Source organism: Syngnathus acus, chromosome 17, assembly GCF_901709675.1.
Source record: "Syngnathus acus chromosome 17, fSynAcu1.2, whole genome shotgun sequence".
NCBI classification, from domain to species: Eukaryota; Metazoa; Chordata; class Actinopteri; order Syngnathiformes; family Syngnathidae; genus Syngnathus; species Syngnathus acus.
Genome location: NC_051102.1, coordinates 6,021,505 through 6,043,936, shown reverse-complemented (window position 1 = coordinate 6,043,936; position 22,432 = coordinate 6,021,505). Strand labels below are relative to the sequence as shown.

Here is a 22,432-nt window from a genome sequence, read left to right as displayed (position 1 = left end):
CTCCCACTGAGACATGGAGACAGAAAGATTCAATTTGATCTGCCCTCCTCAATACATCAAGAGTGTCTTTTGGGGTTAACATTACTACTGCTCACTCGACCATCGGTCAATGTGGATTCTGTTATCCATTTGATCGATTCCTTTTAGCACCATTTGGGACACATGCTGGCCTGATTTGTCACAGCCATTGCAAATTAAAATAATCTAACTTCAGATTAAGTGGAAAAAATAGAAGCGCGCCATTGATGTGCTTCAGGTGGTGCTCCTGTTTGGGTTGGCAACAGTGAGCCACTTTGTCGTTACGGCTTCCCTCAGAGGGTCGTTATGAAAGTGATACCAAATAAATATTTAATCGTCTCGCATTGATACATATACACAACAAATAAATGGATTACTAGTTTTCAAATCAGAACTAATGTTTTCTTCAGTTATTGTTCAAATGACTGTAAAAAGGGTCAAACAATTCTTACAAAATCTCAACATTATTATTTATTACACATGAAAACTAAAAATGATGGTACAGATTTTATCAAGTTGACATGATTAGATCTCGCGGGCCATATAGAATGTCATGGCGGTCCGGATCTAGCCCCCGATCCTCGGGTTTGACACCTATGCTCTAGTGTGAGTATATTTTTGGCACCTTTGTCTACCATTAACGTAACATTTAATAGTCAGATTCAGTATGCAATGCACCACCATGAAAGATGGCCTGGTCATGTGACACCACTTGCTCATTATTATTGAGGAGCAGCAAGTTTCAGAGCCGGGAGCCAAACGGACGATTCCTCTCTCTCTCTCTCTCTCTCGGTCTCTTACTTAGCGGCATCTGCCTCATTAACCACCATCAGCATTTCATTTCGGGAGTCATTGGGTGTGAGTCATGGCGGTGTGGGGGGGCGTCTTGTGTATCTGTGCATTTGAACGTGTGTGTACGCAGCCAACTCTCATTAGCCTGGAAAAACATTGGCATATTTGCCAAAAAACAGATTGTATCGTCCCTTCCTTTATGTATCAAAAGCATCCTCCAATCAGCTCCCGTGCGTGTGTGTGTGTGTAAGAATATGTGCATGGCTTGGTAGAAGAAGACAGATGTGTGCTGATTGGACAAGTTTGCACAGTGAACTCAGCCCAATTTATCTCGACAAACTCGTGATACCCCGTCAAGAGAGCCCGCAGCTTTTTTTCTTACCCTTTTGAATGCAAGATCTCTTGAAATTCCATCTTTCTTCCCTCCTGTCCTCTCAGACACAACTCTAAGCGAAATCAATCAATAAAACTATATGCAGTCAATATTGTACAAGAATGTCCATGGATGGATTTGGGCATTTATTATAATGCAATATGGCAACCAATTCATTTTTTTTCCCCCCTCAGTGATTCTAATTTACAATATACAGTAGAAACTACTTAAAAAAAGACCATAAATAAAACTTTCCATGTAGCTAATAAAAGACATTCTATTGTAAATGTCTAATTATTACAATTCAACCAAGAGAACTATCAAAAGGAAAACATTTGCTCCGTTAGTATGTAACTATCGTGATGACGTATTTGTCCTGACTCCTCCCAATTCCACTTTGCATATCAAGAATGGTCAAAGACGTGCGACGCTCAGACATAAGGGAGTCGACTATTGGTGAATTTACATGGTTCGCACACGTTTTTTTTTTTCAAGTCAAGCCCAAAGCAGCGAAAAAAGTCCCACATAAAACTGGAAGCCATTCTGCTGTCAGAAAACAGAAAAGAAAAGAATGCAAGGATGGGCCTTCAGTCTCAGTAGCAATCTGTGGCCACGTCCATCTTGTGTTTTTAGAAAACTTGACAAAAGTGCTGCTTTCTCATTCCACTCCTTCTACTGGTCCACTGGTGAAAGGTCCCCCTAAAGTGCATGGATGAGGTAAATGGAATTCAGGTATCCCACCTGTGACTCAGACCGGAACCATTGTATGTTGCATGTGCTGCATTTGAGACAATATTTCTTGCTGTATACTGGCAATTAGTATGTCCTGGTGCGATGTTGCGAGGATTCCCAATCTCTCCATCTCCCTGTGGACATGGAGGGGAGAAAACACAAAAAGAGGGGCGCTTTGAGGGCACTTATCAAAAATGACATCATCACTCGTGACAAAAATTCATAGTAAAAACAAGCATGTTTGGTTCTTTTTCTATAATGCCACAAGATGGCGTCAAAAACACGAGCATTAAGAAAGTAGTAATTGGTCTCAAGGAAGAACTGTGATACATGTTTAAATGTAGAACCCCAATAGTTGGAATTTATTCTGAATAAATACTGTCCATGACATAAAGTGGGCGGCCATTTTGAAAAAGTGTCATAATAGAATGGGTACACTTACTGGTGTGTGAGTGCCAGTAGGTTGTCAAGGCTGGAATATCCTCCTGCCGCCAGCGTCTCCGTGTACCTCTCCAAGCCGATGGACTGCAGCCACTCACACAATGACCACTTGGACACACACACTTCTGGTAGGACCGACACACACACCTCCGGACATGCTCCTGACTCCAGCACTGCAGGTCTGTGAGCACACAGAAACTGCTGTGTGATTTTTTTTTTTGGGTTTAGTTCGAAAAAAAAAGCCATATGACTGTGGGGACTGTACCTTTCCCCTCCAGTTCTGCGCAGAGTCCCCGGGTTCCGAATAAGTTTATCCAGCATGTTAAGGATCTGGCTGAAAGTGGGTCTCTCGGCTCGGTCTCGTTCCCAGCAGTCCAACATGAGCTGGTGCAGGACCACTGGGCAGTCCATGGGAGCGGGAAGGCGGTAGCCCTCCTCGATTGCTTTTATTACCTAAAGGAAGGACACAAGCAGAGGTTCATAGTGTTCATGGGCTAGAAAACAACTATGATAAATTCAAATCTGAAAATGAACATTAAGAGACAACAAAAACGAGATGTCATTTGTAAAGAATTGAAAGCAGTTTTTGCCTATTAGCAAATGAAATTGGAGCAAAAAAGAATTCCTAAAAACGGCCGTACAGAATTCCCCAAATACACTACCAAGGAAAATTATCTTTGACGTCTATAGTCGTCAATGGTAGCGAATGAGTGAAATCGCACCAAAAATGTTGTGGTAGTGTGTACTATTTGTCAATATAAGTATGTTTATTTCGGATTTCTTTTCATTCAAAAAGAAAAAGAAAAAGAAACCAACACCCCTCCAGAAAACACACACACAAACCACCAAACAGCAACTACTTTGTACACCGTAAAATAGACAAGGAATCAATTTAATCTAAGATCTCGATCTTTTTTTGAGGGTGTATAATGCAAAATGCCTCACAAAGGAATTTCAAATTGCTTGAAAATCCAACAAAATGACTCCTTCAACTTTATAATTTCAAAAAGTATGTTCACATTGATTCTGTGGAAGCTGTCAAGATTTATCGGCCGTTCTGCTTTGAAAGTAAAAGCAACAAAATCTATTCGAGGGTGCAAAGGTTACACACACACTCTCGGCTTTGTTTGCCTCTCCTGAAATATCAGAGACGGGAAGCCTGTTTCATGTATTCTTCTACATCAAGGGGCCTCATTGAAGTTTGCATAATTGCTCTCTACAGGAATAAACGTTTGAACATCGACCAGTTGCACACAAATTGTGTTTTGTCAGAGCAATCTTCGAGCTGACGGTCCATATGTGGCTTTTGCATTTGTCCTTATTTTTTTTTGCTGTGGGTGCAGTGGAACGACTTAATTGCTTCACAAAATCACAAACAATATAAATCACTTTCATGACGGATATCCATCATTTATTTTGGAATAACTGCTTTAATGTTACACTGATTAACTTGTAATGTGAAGCGTTTGACTAATTATGGATTACAAAGAAGTCTGTGATGTTTTACTTACAGTGCCGTGAATAAATCAACTGAATCTATTTATGTCCCCAAGGTAAAATTTGTACACTCACGTAACGCACCGGCGGTAAAGCGAGATCATTTTACTTCTGAAAGTAAGAAGACTTGAAGGTCAGAGATGTTAAAAATACTCACATCCTGGTTGTTCATGTCCCAGTAGGGTCTCTCGCCGTACGAAATCACCTCCCACATGACGATGCCGTAACTCCACACGTCACTGGCTGTGGTGAACTTCCTGTAGGCGATGGCTTCGGGAGCTGTCCACCTGATGGGGATCTTCCCGCCGGGAGAGAGGTAAGTGCCAAGGGCTTCCTGAAATATGAGGTGTATGATAGGTTCCCTCCAAAACAATGTTTTATTATTTCAATGAAGGGGCGGAAATGGAAAACGTCTACATTCTTACCCTGGTGGTGTAAGCGGCCTCCGGGTCGTCCTCCAGAACCCGACTGAGACCAAAGTCAGACACCTTACACACAAGGTTGCTGTTGACCAGGATGTTCCGTGCGGCGAGGTCTCGGTGGACGTAGCTCATGTCCGACAGGTACTTCATGCCCGAGGCGATGCCGCGCAGCATGCCGACCAACTGGATCACCGTGAACTGGCCGTCGTGTTTCTACGTGGTGACGAGAGCCAATCAAACAACACCATCCAACTTCAAATTGACACGAAGAATGAATCGTACCCGAAGAAAAGCATCCAGGGATCCATTTTCCATGTATTCCGTAATGATCATGAGTGGTTTACCTGAACACAAAAGAGTTATTATCATATGAATGAAATGTCGTTGTGATTCAATATGGCCGCCGCCGTTCATCCGCGTCAACTCACATCTGGTGACAACTCCCTCCAGCCTGATGATGTTGGGGTGGTCAAACTGCCCCATGATGGACGCCTCCGACAGAAAGTCTCGTCTTTGTTTGTCCGAGTATCCCGCCTTTAGACTTTTAATGGCGACGTAGACTTCTCGCTTTCCGTGCACACGCAAGCGCCCGCTGCATACCTCGCCAAACTCTCCTACACGCCACACGGCAAGGTCAAGTAGGTTCGTGGGTGTGTGTGTGTGTGTGTAGCATTAGCGAGCTCACCCATGCCGATAACTCTCTCGATGTGAATGCAGCTCACATCAATCTCCTTGGCAAACTCGTGGATGGCCTGATCTGGGTCCTCGTAAGTGAACGGGTCCACGTAGATCTTCACGCCTGCAGTAGAAGGAAGAAGAATTTCGGTAAATTTCCATGGTAATTTGAATCTGGAAATTAAAAGTGGCGTGCAGCATTAATTTGCGAGCATTTGAGTGAAATCTACCTGGATTAAGATGTTTCTCCTCCTCGGAGTCTTGCTTGGTTTTACTGTACTTGCTCCTCCTGGTCACAAATGATAATAATATTACATACATGAGATTGAAAATAAGATTTTTTTTCTTCCATGTTTGCGTTGACACGTTTTCATTTTTTATATCCTGGGAAAATGATGACAATAAGAAGAAAGAGCAGGAAGGACGCAGCGGGAGGACATGAAAGCGTTTTCGGAAATAGGGGGGGGGGGCGGTTCGGGGGGTTGACATCAGGTAGTATGAGATAAAAGGTGTTTTCCGCTAAACAAAGAAAGTATCCCAAAAAAAACCTTTGTGGATGAGCAGGAACAGGTGTGTTTTTTGTGCATCTGTGCGCACCTGCTACGGCTTTGTGTGCATGAGTGTGTATGTGTGTGTAAGAAAGAGAGCGGAAAGTGACACACATGCACACGGACACACAAGAGGAGACAGTGATGACAAGTCGGGGACAAAGGGATTATCACTGTCTCCACTCTAATCCCCTTTAAAAAGATGCAGGTAACACACACGCACACACACACACGCCTTATTAAGCCTCACAATAGCAGCGATAGCGTGGGCGTCTCTCTTAATGATAGTGCTGGCGTTTAAGGCAAATGCATTATGTATTAAGAAGAGCCTCAATGGCCACTTCATTGGACACACCTGCACCATCCAATGGGAAGAAGGCACTGAATCCGAAAGCTGCCCTTTATACTGAAAATATGGCATCATAAAAGTATAATCTTTTTTTTTAGTTCGAATTCATTCATTATTTAAATTAAGAAATAAAATAAACATGGATTCTTCATGGGATAGATAGATAGATAGATAGATAGATAGATAGATAGATAGATAGATAGATAGATAGATAGATAGATAGATAGATAGATAGATAGATAGATAGATAGATAGATAGATGGATGGGTGGATGGATAGATAGATTTTTTGTTGTTTGTTTTTTATTGTTTTTATTCTTAAAATCGTGTTCGAAATAAAGATTCATTCATTCATTCATTCATTCATTCATTCATTCATAGATAGATAGATAGATAGATAGATGGATAGATGGATAGATGGATAGATGGATAGATAGATAGATAGATAGATAGATAGATAGATAGATAGATAGATAGATAGATAGATAGATAGATAGATAGATAGATAGATAGATAGATAGATAGATAGATAGATGGATGGATAGATGGATGGGTGGATGGATAGATAGATTTTTTGTTGTTTGTTTGTTTTTTATTGTTTTTATTCTTAAAATCGTGTTCGAAATAAAGATTCATTCATTCATTCATTCATTCATTCATTCATAGATAGATAGATAGATAGATAGATAGATAGATAGATAGATAGATAGATAGATCGCGTGTGTGCGTGTGTGTGTGTGTGTGTGTACCTGCGACTGATGATGAAAACAGCTGCAGATATAAGCAAGAGAATTCCAACGCCGCTCACGGACAACAACAGGAAGGCAGAGTTGACGCCTTCTCCAATCAGAGGGAAGGGATCTAACAGGAAACAACACAATTGATTCTTCCCCGCTGCAAACATAAACACGATCCATCAAATGCGGCAATTGTTGGATACCTGAATTGGTTGCAAATTCAAACGGGGCGCTAAACTCTCCATAGCCGGCGGCCGTGCGAGCCCGCACGTGAAAAACGTAGACAGTGAGCGGGTTGAGTCCCGTGACTTCCACGCTTCGAGAGAAGGTCCTCATTATGCGGTAGGACCTCTCCTTCTGATCCTGATTAGATCAGACACAAAGGGGGGCCTGCTTTGAATACCTTCCCACAAGCCCATCTCACAAAATATTGGCATCACAAACATTTGGCTGAGCTCCATTAACCTGCCGAACGCTCACCTTCTCATAGAACTTGACCTCATATTCCAAGATGACCCCGTTGGGTTGATCGGGCTGTTGCCATGACAATGACAAAGTATGCCTGGTGAAATCTGTGGCTTGAATGGACGACACCCGTGAGGGAGCTAAAAGATAGAGACAGATCAAAAGATGCAGATCCATTCATGTGGTGCATGCAGCAGAAGATTGTGTGGACTCGATTCAAATGCATAGGTGTTCCTAATATTGTGACTACTGCATTAATATCTTCTCCTATAAGTAAGGTTTGGTGAACCTTTCTCCACAATCCCATTGACCCAGCGCTCAGGAGAACTAACCTAAATCTTATTCTGTCCTATTCCTCTGGGAGCAAAACACCTCGCTCACTCTATAGCTCCCCATCGCTCCATTTTCCATGGCTCCCTTTCATGACGTGGAGCCATATGGTTGTGCAGCTTGGGCTTGACACATCCCAGGCACCAAGCTCATGTTGTGTGCTCCAAGCTAACTTATTTCCCCGGGGCACCTCAAACTTAGCAGGTGTGCCACTTTTCAAAATGCCAACGTGAAGACAGTCGAGACAGAAAAACTAATGGTAGGCCATGTGTGTGTGGGGTGGGGGGCGCTCAGCCGACACCCTCTCAACTAAAATGAAACACGCCGTAAAAACAAAATGAAAGGCATTCTTCTAATCCTTTATGGCTTCCTGTTACTATTTAAAATTGGTTGTTTGGAAGTTAGTGATGTGCATTTCCCACAATGCTTTCTGACATCCGGTTGAGAAGACCTCTATAATTAAGTCAACCATTGTTTAGAGTAGGAGGACAGCGTAATCGCTATGGCAACAATGACAGTCAGATGATACTACCGCTCCTAGTGGAGAGAATGCAATGGAATTTGAAAATGACGATAATTTAATGACTGGTCCTTACCAGCTTGATTGGTTGTTACGGAGACCGACACGCTCTGGGAGGCCCCGGCGGCGCCGCCCTGGGAGACCCCGTTGCGTGCCTGCACGATAAAAGTATAGTGAGTGTGGGCTCTGAGCTCGCTCACCACCACTCGGGTGCCTCTCAGGCCGCTCTGGTCTGGAGAGAAAAGCACGTCTGAGCTGCAGGGCTGGCACAGCTGAGAGCCCGAGGCCACTCTGGCGGAATCTCTCTCGTAGACGCCTCTCCCCATCTGGACTTCAGTTCCCACAATGCCTTGGTCTGACTGCATCCCCTCAGGTTGGGAACTACTGTGATTCCTGGGGATGGGTTTGTCAGACGTCTGGCAAATGAGACATTCCAGGCTGTAGCTGATGTCGCTTCGACCTCCCAGGCGGCGTGGTGGGCTCCACTCCAGAACCACCGAGGTTTCGTTCACAACTGAAATCAATTGCTGTGGCGCCGATGGAGGCTCTGAGGAACAAAGATTCGATAGAAAAATATTAGGATCTTCCTTTTTTGACTTTTTCTGAGCACGCACCAGTTTTTCTTTCCCAAGCCAAGAAGACCACATGCTCCGTATTGACATAATTAAGTTTTACGACCGAGGGCTCCAACACAGGACTTCACTGACGGGCTTAGATGAGCAGACAAGGAGAAAGAGAACATTTATTCACGGCGGCGTCCGAGCTGCCTAACAGGATGTGGATGGCCGTTTAGTCATACGTAATCGGATCACCAAAACAAGAGTACCATTTAGACAAGTGCGTGACGAAGAAACGTGTTGTCTGTTTGTCATTGTCTCGACGTGATTTCCATCATTACAAAAGTGGACCGATGTTTTTTTTTCTTACGGGAACAAGCCATAGCGGGAGGGTCGCTGTCAGCTCGAAAGTATCCGGAGTGGCAGTCGCAAACCGTCGCCCCTTCTCGGAGGGAGTAGCTGTGTGGAGGACACTTGGAGCAGCTTGCGTCAGATGACCTGGACTTGTAGAAACCAGCAGAGCAGGCTGTGAAAAGATGCAGGCAAAAAACAGTCACAATCAGGATTTGTTTTTGCATCAGAAGTTTTCATGGACCATGGTGTGGTGGGCCGTATCTGGCCCCCGAGCCTTATGTTTGACAGCTATGTCTTTGGCTCTTTTGGCTTTGGCCACCAGTGTAGCATTTTTGGTCGCATCCCGAGCTTCAGCAACACTGATGTGCCAGCAGTTTCCTGCAGCTAATCATCACTGATCATCAGTGAAGCTGTTAACGCACGAGGAAAGGCGGCAATGTGCCAGCTAAATCAAGCGGAGACAGAAGACCGCCGGCGAGCCACTTGCTCACTCTGCAAGCTTGAACACACGCCATCATGAAAATAAAATAAAATGCAAAGATTGTTTTTGGGGGTTGGGGGAATATTTTGTAACACTAAAGAGAACATTTTTGCCGTGAAAATTGAATGAAAGCCGTTTGTTTATGCCCTTGAGGGGGACACCTGTAAATATATTGCTTGTGGCAAAATGGCTGCCCACCCGCCAAGCAACATAATCACAAGCCACTCAGGCCAAGTGACCCTTGACCCTGTCATACAGTTCTCTTTCTCTTCCATATTGACAAGTCACAAAGGCCAGACAATAAGATCATTGACACGAGCAAACAACCTCAAGAGAGTTTTCCAAAGACATTTTGACTCTCAGCAAGTGACATTTACAGGAGAGAAGAGTTGCAAAAATAGAGGAGGGGTCTTTCTCTCCCCCCACGTGTGTATTGAAGCGGTTTGTGCATTGACAGGCCGACAAAGAGCTAAATGAGAACATAATTATCCATCTTGACATTCACTGGTGGAGCCAACCGAATTGAAGAGCAAAGGAGCTGAAATTTTTCCTCTTTTGAATTCCCGAGTGGGGAAAATCCTCCGTTTGTTTCCATTGCAATCATTCACCTTTTTCCCTCATCACGACATATTCATCTGCTCGGCCCTCCCGCAATTCCAAAAAGATGGAGACATCCCAGCGCTTGCTTGGAGGAAGAATGTGTGCTTTCCGATGAGTGGATGAGAGGGAGGAAGTCTTGACTCACACGGACCATCCTGTCCCATCTGTGCGAGCCTCCATAGATTTTCCCTCCCTTTCACAACCTCCTTATTGGCTTCCTGCACATTTCCCTCACGACCTCCATTTTTCATGCCTCGAATCCTCGATAACGCCGAGTGAATATGAAAGTATTTTATATCTTATTGATGCCGATTCCAACGAGCCCGTACGGAAAACCGTTCTCTAAATTTGTTAACATAAATCTAATAAAAGCAATAAAGGTAAAATGCAGCTCAAGCCAGAAAACAACAGAGGAGTAAACCAGACCAGATAAAAGTTTTTTTGGGGTTGATTGCAGAAGGGGGGGGGGGGGGGCACACCGTCTTTGTCTATGTCCAACCCAATCACTTTATCCCTCTAACCAGCATTGAGCTCAGAATAAGCGAGGACGTGAAAGAAAGGAAAGCATTTGAAGCCGTAAACTTCTTTCAACGTCCTCTCTGTTGTCCGTAGGCTTTTTTTTTTTTTTAGGAGGGGTTGCAGTTTCAAAGTGTTTGAGAGGGGTGGGGGGTGGGAGGGGCAGTCTGACCTGGAATAAGAGCTCATGCGGATGTCATTAACCCAACGTGAACCCCTCGTGCTACTGAGAGCTGAGAACAACCTGCACGCTAAATTGATTGTATTGTCAACACAAAGTACATCATTGCTCCATTAGCCTTAACACTTAGCAACATAAACTAAATGCATTGGAGACACCTCTAAAACCTTACGGAGAGAAACAATCCAAACAGATGGTTGAAAAAACAAAATCTTGGAAATATGGTTTTAAATTGGTTCCTGTGTTTGTAAAGTGGGACAACTTCACAAAAACGTCTACGAACTGAATGAGGAAAAGATTTCTGAGATGACAAAAAAAAAAAGGTGAGGAGGAATACAGATATGGAGGAGGGATAAAGGCAAGCGGGAGAAGGTGCCCTTTGATTACTATCAGCTTTGTCGACATTTGCATATGCATTCTTCATCCTTCTAAAATGCAAATGTGGCTCGGTGCAAATCTGACTAAAAGAGCCTTGTCGGCACAACGTATGCACACGGACGTGTGTGTGTTTTCCTCTTGGAGCCGTGTCATCTGTCAGCAATGCCCAGCAGACAATTTAGGTGCAGGAAGTACCCCACGCTGTTCCGTGTCCGACACCTGATGGATGGATGGAGGGAGGAAAAGACAGATTGATGGATGGATGGATGGATAGACGGACTGAGAAGGAGGCACGCTGTTAATCACAGGGGTCATGCCCTGTTAATTACAACCTACAGAATGCGAGAGGAAGGACACCATTCTTATCTTTTTTGTGCCTTCATTTAAGTCAACCTTACAAAGCTTGGCAATAAATCCAAATTTACATTAAAGCCTAAAGAATGTCTTCAGTAAAGCGAGTTGGTTAAATTTAAAAACTGGTACATTGAAGAGAAATCCAAAGCCAACAGTTCCAAGCATTAGCATGTGAAAGAAAGGGGGGGCTCGAGAACAATGATCCCCGCAAACCTCCTCTCTGTCACACAAGGATCAAGCCTCCAGTAGCACCCGCCACCCCCCATGATCGTGGATGAGGAGAAAGACGGGATAATGAGAGAGCGAGAGTGCAGCTTGTTGCCGTGCCAGAGAGCTCCACAAGGACTAACTGGTTGGTGGGGCTGCTCGACGTGAACCTGACAGGACACCGAAACACAAATATTTGATTGTGATGGAGAAATGCAAAGTCGTACCCCAAAGGGCTTCACCATCACTTCAATCCAGTCGCTTTACGAATTTTGGCAGCTACCATACATTTGTACAGTAAGCCCACACATACACACCGACTACATGCACTGTTTTCCTCCTACACACACTTCTGAAGGCATCGTTGGGCAGAGCTCCAGAGTGAAAGTACAGACACCAAAATCAGCAATCCAAAACCATTTAGTGCCCAAAACTCAGTTGAGCTCAATAGAGGGGCTTTGGCTTTATCTGCATTTCCCACAACGCATTACCGGCGGACATTTTGAAAGCCTATCATGCTAACGTAGCATCATTTGGGCATCCCTTCATTGTTGGCTGTAAGAGTCAGGGGGAAAAGGCAGAATTTATTTGACTCCTGAAAATTTGTCAAAAATAGGGATTTGACACCCACCGGGAACTGTTGCTTGGGTTGCTAGCCACAAATATCATCGTCAGTTAGCAATCTGAAGAGAACTTCACATAAACTGAGACATGCTGTTTTTTTCCTTGTCTCTTTGTTAATAGTTATCATGCAAGAAGATAAGAAAAAAAAACATTGTGTTTTTTGAAGGTTTCTAATTAAATGAAACAACAGTGCTAATTTTGATTAGCATGTCTGCCTTTCATTGTATGATAGCATTAAGCTAGCGGACATTTCTTAGATGCAAATGACTCACAACAGACTCCACAAGGAAGTAGTTATTTGCACGTCATCCGACCTCAACCCAAATATTGACTGCGTGTAAACGTAGTCAGAGCTGCACATTAGCAATGCCAGAATGCCGGGGACAGGAGCATTAAGCTTCACTTGTCTCCCCCGATTGTGTTGAAAGTAATATCGCTATCCGACAAGTGTTGACGCATTTAATTTGAGTTTGATTTTGGAGTGCTGTGTCAACTATGTGAAAGCAAGCTGGCATCGGGTTGTGCGTAAAAAGCAATCGGCGGCTTATAGCCTCTTCTGTCATGGCATAGTGATGTGGCTATTTTGCTCGAAGCCTCTTTTTCTTTTTCATCTGACTTCATTTTCTCTCTGCTGTCGATGAGACACTGCAGGTGCGCTGGAAAGAAGCACAAGCATGAAATCTGTCTCGATGGTGGGGATTGGGAATGGAGAGACTGTACACAAAGAGGTATTCCAAGGCTCCCAGGCAGTGACGGCCCCGGGCCGCATCAGAAAGCCAAAAGCAGGAGGGGAGGTGGGAGGCAGGAGTGAGACGAAAAGCAGGAGGCTTTGCTTCCATTCTTCAGCCATTCCCATTTCAAATTCTCTCTGTTGTTTCTCCGCTCGTCTCCCCGCCCTCGTTTCCGATCTTTCCAGACGGATCGCAGCTGTCAAACTTTTGACGACTTCATCTCGCTCGGTCGCGACCCCGCGCTCCGCCTGTATGGGAGTGTGTGCGCGGCTGTCAGTCAAGAGTGTTTGACGTCTTCATCGGGCTCAGTCATGACCTCAGTCTTAACCGGGGGTGTAAAAAAGAGGGGGGAGTTCCCGCACTCTTGTGTTTCTCTACTCGTCCCCTTTGCACCCGTTGATGACCCCCCTCGGGCAGGGGGAGAGGCGGCTCTGCCTTCTGCTGTCACTGGCCCTTTTTCAATATCTCACCATTCAACATCTAATCCCTTCTTCCTTTCCACAGCTCCTGCTATTATCCACGTCACTCTGTATCAACCATTTTACTAGCTGAGCCTCCTCTTGTTTTAGGAATCTGAAAACTCAACCGGAAGGTTTGGGATTGCACGTTGAATTAGCCGTAACATAACTTGAAGTTTGTCTATAAACTGGCAAAATGACAAAAACCACCCATTAAGCACTCCAGTTCAATTTGCTTCGAGAAATCTTCTCGAAGTTTGTAAAAGAACGAGTGAATATGTGGCACAACACGGCTCTGCTACGAGTACACTTGAAGTGGCAGGTGTCTTTCGGCGCAGGCGCGAGAGTGAAGAAAATCCAGAAACCTTTTGACCTTGACGGCGGGTGGGAAGAAAGAACGTCTAAATCTGCTCTCCGGCGTCCCCCTCCCCTGCCCTCCCGTCATTCCCTCTCCGCATCACTGCAAACTTAAAATGGGAGAAGGTGCCCGTCCGACACGGCGGGGTTAGAGATCTCACCGCAGTGCCATTTGCTATTCACACGCACTTTGATGGATTCCCAGCCGGGGCGAGCTGAGGCCGGCCGGCGAGCTGACAAGCGGCGGGAGGAAAGGCAGGAACTTCTGACAGATAGATGGCACTTCACATCTGCTCCGAGTTCAACCGAGTCAAGGGTGTCCCCTAAATCTCGTAGAGGAGAAACATCTTTCAGACCTTAGGGTCCCACCCTACAAACCTCCTCCCTCCTTTCAGAGTGAACAAACGGGGTGAAGGTCCTTAAGAACATTTGTCACACAGAAATTTGGCTACTGCTCATCTTATTCAACGGAGAAAAAAAACACCACACTTTTCAAGTCCATGCATCGCCAACTGGCACCGACTGCAATTCCCTTTATGTCTTTGTTTTTCTCTTTCTCTCGTCTTTTAAACTTTGAATTATGGCACTGTTTGTTATACAATTAGCCTTCTGGGATAGGCTCCATAAATAAAAACAGTTCAGGGAGAGGCTCCGCCATTTCCCCCCCTTACCGGTCTTCGTCCATCTGTGTGGGAGTGAATAGGGGGGAGTGATGCCATGTTGTGTGAACGCGTAAGACTTTTGTCTAATGCATCACACACACAAACACGTACATTTGAGTCGTCCTCGCCACCGCGCCGTTCCCCTCCCGCGTCATCCGCGCCTCAAGTTTGTTGCTGAGAGGCGTGAACAGCTTGCATATTTGCTACTGTAAAGTTCGGACCACACTTATAAGTGACAGGAAGGCGTTTTTGTTTTTTTAATCCTCTCCGTTCCTTTTTGTCCAGATGGCGATTCACAACGAGACCTTACAACTCGAGTGCATAGGAAATGAAACACCAGAATTGAAACCAACATTTACTGTAATTCCTCCACAAGTAACCCATTAAAACTATGTTCGTGTTTGCGTATAGTGAATATAATTAGTAAAATCTTATTTGTGTGTTAAAATAATATGTTATGTGAAGATACAGTATGTGCAAGACCATATGTCTGTAACATACATGTTTTGTTAACAGAGCTATATTGTGCTAATTATGCCATTATGGTGCCAATCTGAACTCGCTGTTGCCACTTTTCATGCTAAGCTAATGCTAGCATTTCAATGTAGCATAGATAACAGACCAGAACTTGTTATTATTAAATTAGTTAAATGAATCATAATTGTGACCATTCAGACGGGAAGTAATGAAGTACAAATATAGCTAAGAAGTTAAAAATTAAAAACATGCTACAAGTAATGTGATTTTTCAGTAAGTTAATAAAAGAGGGAAACTATTTTGTATGCAGAGGGTGGTTCGTTTGGCATTTAAGCATATTACATATATATCTCTGTAATGTTCTTTTTTGTTGTTTTCATTTTACCTAAGTCTGAGAGTTTTACCAGAATCTTTTTTTTTGTCAAATCCAATTTGAAAAAACATACAGTGCAATGTTTATGGCAGTCAAGCTACAGTACTTGTATTTGCTGACATCCTTCAACTCACTTTACTATGTAATGACAGCGTGAGACGAAGAGCTGAATGAATGTGTCGCGTTTACCGCTAAAGCCTCATCGCTGTCACTCCAATGAGTCACACTGTAATTATAACAACAAACAAGTCGCTTACCTTTACATGAACTTCCTTTTTCTTCGTATCCCGAGTTACAAAGACATCCACCGATAGGAACCAGCCACTCTCCATCAGCACCGCAGTACATTTTCGGCTCTTCCTTCTCCTCCGATTGGTCGACGCACGACCCCCTGACCTCCACTAAGGAGGAAGTGTCAGCTCCTGTCACTGTGTCCGGGAAGGTTGCCAGGTTCCGAATAGTCAGGGGGCAGGTTTTGTAGAACACCCGCACGGACACCAAGGCGATGCAGGCGCCGACATCCTGGAAGGCCAAGTAGAAGCCCTTCCTGTTTGTCACCTTCACGTCCCGCACCTCAGTGTTGAGTTTCATGATGCGGTCTCCAACGTCCACCTGGACACACAGAAAGACGATTTATACATTGTTGCAACGGCGATGGATAAAACAAAAAGTGGATCCGTGCTTTCTTCCTCATTAAAAAGTCTTTCATTTAATGGAAATCAGTAGCGCAGTGGTCTGTAATCCTCCTTACTAATAAATAATCAAATACTAATGAAAACATAAACCCCCTTGGGAGAGGTAATTAGCGAGGACTGAGAAATATTCCTGCATGGTCCGGCTTTAAGATAAAAGTGCTTGTTGCGCAAATAAATATATTATAGCTGATTGTCGCAGGAGACTTTTCTTCCAGATAAGAGCGAATTAAAGTGAGCGGAGGCGGGAGGATGAAAAAGTCACCCGTTACCTGAGTGAAGCTCTCGTCCGCCGCCACCGTGTCCACCTTAATGAAGCTGCTCTCTTTGATGAAGTTCTCCCTGTCTTCGTTGGACTCGTGGTAGTATAGATTGAATGTCTCCTGGAAGACAAAGAGGATTTGAAGAAGAGAGATATCTATTTATCTCCGTCGCTGCTCATTTTCCCTCTTTATATGATAATGAGTCAAACTGAGCAGAGGGGGGGGGGGGGGGTGTTCCAGCTGTAGTAAAAAATACAATAAATATCCATCAAAAGCAGCCTCAGGAAATTCCATAGTGTACTGTATATTCTAGCATTTACATTGGGGGATAAGATAAAGACCACTCGGTAAGATATATCCATGATAAAGAGAGACCATATCCATTATTTAAATGCACTGGGTGGCAATTTAATGTATGCAGACAAATAAGAATTTCAGCTACTGTGTTTCACTAATCCGCAGTTATTCGTATTGTTTTGTTTTGTTTTTCTACATAGGTTGCTGCACCGTTTGTGTTCAAATTTAATAGACGCTATTTGTTAGCCTATGTCGTTTGCCACTGTGCGTTAGCTTTAAGGCAAAGTTATGTGGTTGTTTTAAAATGCGCAAATTCTATTTCGCTTTATTTCATGTTTAGTTTGACAGTGAATTTTTCTTCATACCTTGCAGGTGCCAGTGACCCCAGGCAGGCTGTTGCAGTCTCTCAGGGTAAACTTGACCTCCACATAAACCCTCTGAGCACCGGACCTGGGGATCCAGTCCGTCCTCAGCCAGTTGTTCTGATTGGGTTGCAAGACGTTACACACCTGGTACGTCCTGATGGGGATGTTCTTCTCATCCATGATGCTCACTTCTTCCCACTGCAAAGCCACAAGCAAACATTTTAGCAATAGTAGCATGTCCATTTTTAGGGAATATATTATTTTCCATTTGTTGGTTTGACATTAGATGCTCCGTCATAATTTGTATTTTATGACAACAAAACGAAACAGCCTATACCAAGTTACAAAAGTTAATCACATGTATTTATTCCAAACACTCAAGTGCTGCCAAGTGGAGACACTTTGAAATGAATCTGCCAGAGAATGAATCCCTGCTGAAAAGCAACAAAATGTGGTTAAAAATAAACCTCACGAGCATGAAATTGTCGTTTGTTCTGCAATTTCAGACACCATCTCTCGAAAAGCTCTCAGATAAATAGTTGCACAAAACTATTGGAAAATTTCACTGGAGGACAATCTCTTCTTTTTTTTTTTTTTGCATCCAAAAGCAATGGCCAGTTAAATAAAAAGTTCATTTTTGTCCAAGAATTGGAATATTTTCAACATTGGGTTATCTAATTGACTGCAGCCATTCATCATCGCATCACTATTCCGCAGCGGTATCTCATTTGTTACCACTCGGTTTATTTTTTATTTATTTATTTATTTTTTACAGCCACATTTCCATGCAAGTAAAGCAGGTCCAGCCTTCACCGCACCATCCATCTCAATAGAGGCAACCACTTGCCTTGTACAGCGACCCCTCAAATGACCGCCGAGACTCCCGACTCCAAATTGGCTTTTTATTGCCACTGAATAATAATCCGCTCTCTCCCAACAAGCCTGCAAATGTGCCATGTCCAATGAGGGACAACAGGAGGGAGTGTGCGTGAACGACGCGCTTTGAACCCTCATCAATATCAGCGCTGATCTTGTCAGTTAGCTAATTTAATGCTACACATTTATGAATTGATGATTAGCCATTGTGTGTGTTGGTGGGAATCATTCTACCGAATAACACAGATTAATGCGTAACTATAATATAGTGTACTCGCCGGACTCTCAATTAGTATCGGCACTGCTTGTTAGCGTGATTGTCCTCTTTTGGGCCGCTAATAGGTCAATCTGAAGAAACATAAGACCGGAAAATGGCGCAATTAAAGTACTGTAATGTTCTCGACCATCACTGCGTATACTTTTAATCAGGGGTGTCAAACTCGTTTTTTTCGCAGGCCGCATTGTAGTCATAGCTTCTTTCGGAGGGCCATTATGACTGTCAACCCAAATAAATGTATGAGCACCTTGTATTATATACAGTAAAAACTACAAAACAAACTGACAAATAACTCGTTTTCAAATCAGACGAGTAAAAACTGGTCAAATATTAAAAAAAAAAAGATATTGTTAAAAGTGAAGACAATTTGCAATTCTAGTAATGACACACGAATTTGATGCACAATTAGTCTTCGTGGGCCACGTAAAATGATGTGGCAGGCCGTATCTGGCCCCCGGGCATTGAGTTTGACACCTGTGCTTTTAATCAACAAGAACCAGTAAGCGATTTTTTTTGGCTTATGATTAAAATCTTTTCCCGCTGTCTATCAGAAAAGAAACTTAGTCAAGTGCCCATTCTTTGTAGTTGCATTAACAAGTCCCCCTAAAACATCTCCATACATGAATTTCCTATAGAACTTATCCTCAAGGAGGGCATAGGTGAGCTGGAGTCCATCCCGGTTTACGGGCGGGGGTCCACCCTGCACTGGTCGCCAGCCAATTGCCACTTCAAGACAAACAACCCTTCACACCAATAGACAATTTAGAGTCTTCAATGTAGCTAACAAGCATGTTTGTGCGATTGCAGAGGAAGCCAGATTATTTGAGGGGAAAACACAAAATCCAAAGCATAAAGGAAGAGCCACGAATCAAACCTCGCACCTCAAAATTGCGAGGCAGACGTGCTAACCGCTAATCCACCTGTAAAAACAGCTTTGTACTGATTCTAGCTAAAAGCGCCAAAAGAAAGTTAAGCTTCAAGGGATGAAAATTTTATGAGCGGTATACGATGCTTGGGAGGGTTAATTTGCGGAGCGAGAGCGTGCGTGCATGTACAAGGGCATGAGCACGCTTCTCGCGTGGCATGCGTGTTTTTAATGTGTGGGTGTTTGGAAGCCGGTCTGTAAAGAAAAATGAGGTGTGATGCTTCCTTGTCTCGACTCATTTGGAGTCTTTGTTAGTTGAATGAAAATCGCAGCTGCCGAGAGGGGGAGCAAAAAAAAAAAAAAAAAGCTTTGGCCCTGCAAAGCGATCCCCAGCGATATGTGTATGTGAAGCAAGACGATGCAGAAAGTGTCAGAAGGGGTGAGTCGGGGGAGTCGGGAGGGGGGTGCTGTAATCAAAAGCTTGGTGTGTGAGGACCAGGACCCTGCCAATCAAGCGGTCTGTGAGAGAATGAGCGTATAGAGAGCTGAGAAACTGGTGTCAAGTTCACCAATAACTCTTAAACCAACAAAGAGGTGAGAGAGTCAGTAGACAACTTTTTACCATGAATTCTGGCTTATGCGTGGCCCGCTGTAAAAAATGTCGAAAGGAAAAAAACACCCACCACCAGGCTGCTTTATGCCACGTGGCATGCCAAACACAATGCCAACTAGCTCATATTAGCACTTAGGTTGGGTGGACAGCTCATTTTCAAATCTGTGGGATGAATATTTAGTTTCCAGACCTAATGTGTGTGTGTTGCCCAAAAAGACAGCAGGTTGTCCAAAGTGTGTCTGATAAAAAGGAAAGAAATGGAGAGCTCCCACTCACCCCTCCTTCTGAGGGACTCGCTGCCCATTTCAACTCTCCTGGCACTGTCCTGGTATCCAGCAGAGTCACTAAAATGACAAATTCACTGTCAGCAATGGTTCAATTAAAAAATAAATACATATATATTGATGTTGTGCATCCATCAAATCAAGCTAAGAATAAATATGTGATTCATAGCAAGCAAACACATCATTTTAATAGCTTCTAATGTGGATTTAAATAACAAATTATTGTACATTTAAAACATTTAAGGTCTCTAACCTTTTGTGTTCTGTGGTGCCTTGAGATACGAGTTTCATTCTGTGACCATCCTTGTTACTCGAAAGAATGTTGACTGCATCTGCCTTTATGTTGTTTTACTGTCTGTCTACATGTGTTGTTGCACCATTGTTGTTCAAATAACCGTCATTTTAAGTGTTTTGCATTTTATCGATCTCATATCACAAGGCACCAAATAACCCAACCTACCTGGCTGAGAGCAGAAGGAGCATTTTGCAATCACACTTGTGGGAAGACTGTACAAGTGTGACTGGGTGAATTTTGTAAGGTCAGAGGTCACTGATATTGAGAATGAGTGAAGTCCTGGCTCAGCATTTCTATTCTCACTCATCACCAACATGGATGACGGTGTTAAATCAAGTTCTTCCACACCAAACTCAGCCTTAGTGGACCTTTGACAAAAATGTTATTTCCAAGCTCCCAAAAACTAAAAAATGTTTTGATAAGAAAACAGCAGATTTTTTGGCATTTGATTCAAATTTATTGCTTGACGTCTGTCCACATACTTTAAATAAGCAATCATTTGAATAATAATCAGCGACGAGGTTGTCAAAATATTTCAAGACAAACCATTCACGTGACACATCTCAAAGTGCTTGTATCCCCACGCAAAATAATAATAATAATAAAACTGTCCCAGTATGTCAACTTTTTTTTTGCCCTCAGACCGAACCATCCAAGGACGCACACGGAACGCACGAAGCCGGTCCTCACCGCGCAAAGACGCTCCCGGTTCTACGGACTCCTTACCTTCATTGGCCGGATAAATCCTCGTCCTGGAACTTGAAACTAGACATATTATCCACATAATCGCCGTGAATGTTCGTCCTACATGCGCAGCCATGTGTAACGAAGGAAAGCGTGCGTGTTGGCCGCTGGCTGTGCGCGCTTGCTGCGGAAGATCCATCCCGGTGGGAAAAATGTGTGTAAATGAAGAAACCAAGGGTGGGTGGGTGGTGGGAGTGAGTTGGATGCAGAGGATAGTGGGGCGGTCTCACACTCGCGTGCTTGCCGTAATGGTCATTCAAACTGCACGAGCCAAACGATATGCATAGACCAACACTGAGGGAATTCTACATGTTTTCAAAATCAGACGGAAAACCATAAGGTCGTGATTCGGAATGGATACAAAAAGTAATTTGTTTGCTTCATTGTATTTTTTTAGTTTCAAACCTTCAACACCCCCGAGTTGGACCACACACCCAATAAATATTTAATCCGCCCTATTTCTCACACTTCCTTTATTTTTTATGTGGTATTTCATGGTGAAGAATCCATAAAACGCCACACAAGAACCACACGATTAAGCTTTTTAGGACGTCTGGAAAAATGTGTCAAATCAGGCGTTTTAAGGTTGACTTACTGGTTACCTCAACAGCATCCCGGATGCTGCGGGCCCAGTACACGTAACTAGAGCGCCCCCTGTTGGATATTTGTTGCTCATGGAAGCTTTACAAGTGTCAATCAAATCATTTTTGACTTACCTCTGTAATCGTAAAAGATGTAAAAGAAAGGCATATGCTGGAATAATGTAACCACAAGTGAGCGCATTTGGGTAAGGACGGGAAAAAAAAGCACACCGAGACTTAAAGAAAACAAAACAAAACAAAGAACAGCCTCGTGACCTGTCCTCCTACACCGTCTCCTCTCTCAAAGAGAGTCGAGAACAATCGCTAATTGTGAAATCACAGCATGATGAAGTAAATGTTAAACTCCAGCGCGTCGTCTTTTTTTCCCTATAATCTTTTGTTGTACGCTGAACTGGTAACAGGAAAACAGCCTAGATTGAGATATGGGTTGAAATTTTTTCTTTTTGTGGTCGACTGTAACGTGATGAAAGTTGATCAAGTCATGTTATTGATATTTGGTACAGTAGAGTGGACAAAAAATAATTTGGGGGGGGCTCGAACGAATGATTTGTATCTCAAGGCACCACGATATTAAGGTTGTTGTTGTAGCATGTGTGTGTTCACATTTGCATTTGCATGCTCCAGTCTCCATTTTGCTTTTTGTCTCTGCGGTTGCTGCACCGATACCATGTCGATCCCGTGTAAAGCATTCTAATGAGCCCAGGAAGAGCATCTGGCGCTTTGAGATGGCGAAATAAAAAGACGAAAAAAAAAAAAACTCCTGCATTCGATGTGCCACTCTTCCCCCATCCGCCATAATACCATTTTCACGTTTCTTTCTACCCCAATGCCGCGATTGACTGCGCAATAACAAAAGCCGAATTATCCCGATTTCGCCCGGGGGAACGTCGGACCAATGGCGTGGTACGGTAAAAAGGCGAAGGCCTGTGGCGTAAGTGGCGTGGGTGGGTGGCGCTTGGGCGAGCTGTTGTTTGGGGTCATTTGTGTCAGCAAAGTTTTGATTGATGACTGTTGGGATGCATTTCCCACTCCTGAGATTCACAGCTCTCTG

The 22,432-nt window shown here is 43.6% G+C and overlaps 1 protein-coding gene across 3 annotated transcripts; it reads right to left on the bottom strand.

Moving 5' to 3' along the window:
• Window positions 1-1,293: 1,293 nt before the first annotated feature.
• On the bottom strand, window positions 1,294-20,978 carry LOC119137585 (ephrin type-A receptor 4-A-like). 3 transcript variants are annotated; one of them, XM_037277037.1, is made up of 19 exons: window positions 20,762-20,976; window positions 19,733-19,800; window positions 16,826-17,023; window positions 16,173-16,283; window positions 15,466-15,820; window positions 8,826-8,981; window positions 7,975-8,445; window positions 7,064-7,188; window positions 6,787-6,946; window positions 6,596-6,707; window positions 5,181-5,239; window positions 4,961-5,074; window positions 4,704-4,889; window positions 4,558-4,619; window positions 4,279-4,488; window positions 4,011-4,187; window positions 2,622-2,809; window positions 2,358-2,537; window positions 1,294-2,049 (listed from the first exon to the last, which is right to left on the bottom strand). In XM_037277037.1, the coding sequence occupies exons 1-19, from the start codon at window positions 20,916-20,918 to the stop codon at window positions 1,932-1,934; spliced, it is 3,207 nt and encodes a 1,068-aa protein (XP_037132932.1). In that variant the 5' UTR covers window positions 20,919-20,976; the 3' UTR covers window positions 1,294-1,931. The 3 variants fall into 3 exon arrangements, with proteins under 3 accessions (XP_037132932.1, XP_037132933.1, XP_037132931.1); XM_037277038.1 differs by having other exon boundaries at window positions 4,558-4,889; window positions 16,826-16,910; window positions 16,970-17,023; window positions 20,762-20,829; XM_037277036.1 differs by having other exon boundaries at window positions 4,558-4,889; window positions 20,762-20,978.
• Between the last annotated feature and the right edge of the window lie 1,454 nt (window positions 20,979-22,432).

What these genes read in the sequence shown, in the direction of transcription:
- LOC119137585 (XM_037277036.1), bottom strand. Translation starts at nt 20,918, where the DNA reads ATGGATCTTCCGCAGCAAGCGCGCACAGCCAGCGGCCAACACGCACGC. An exon ending in AAAAGGAAGTTCATGTAAAG is followed by an intron (nt 8,982 to 15,465) that starts GTAAGCGACTTG and finishes ATCTTTTCACAG; the next exon opens with CCTGCTCTGCTGGTTTCTAC. An exon ending in AGGTCAAGTTCTATGAGAAG is followed by an intron (nt 6,947 to 7,063) that starts GTGAGCGTTCGG and finishes TGATCTAATCAG; the next exon opens with GATCAGAAGGAGAGGTCCTA.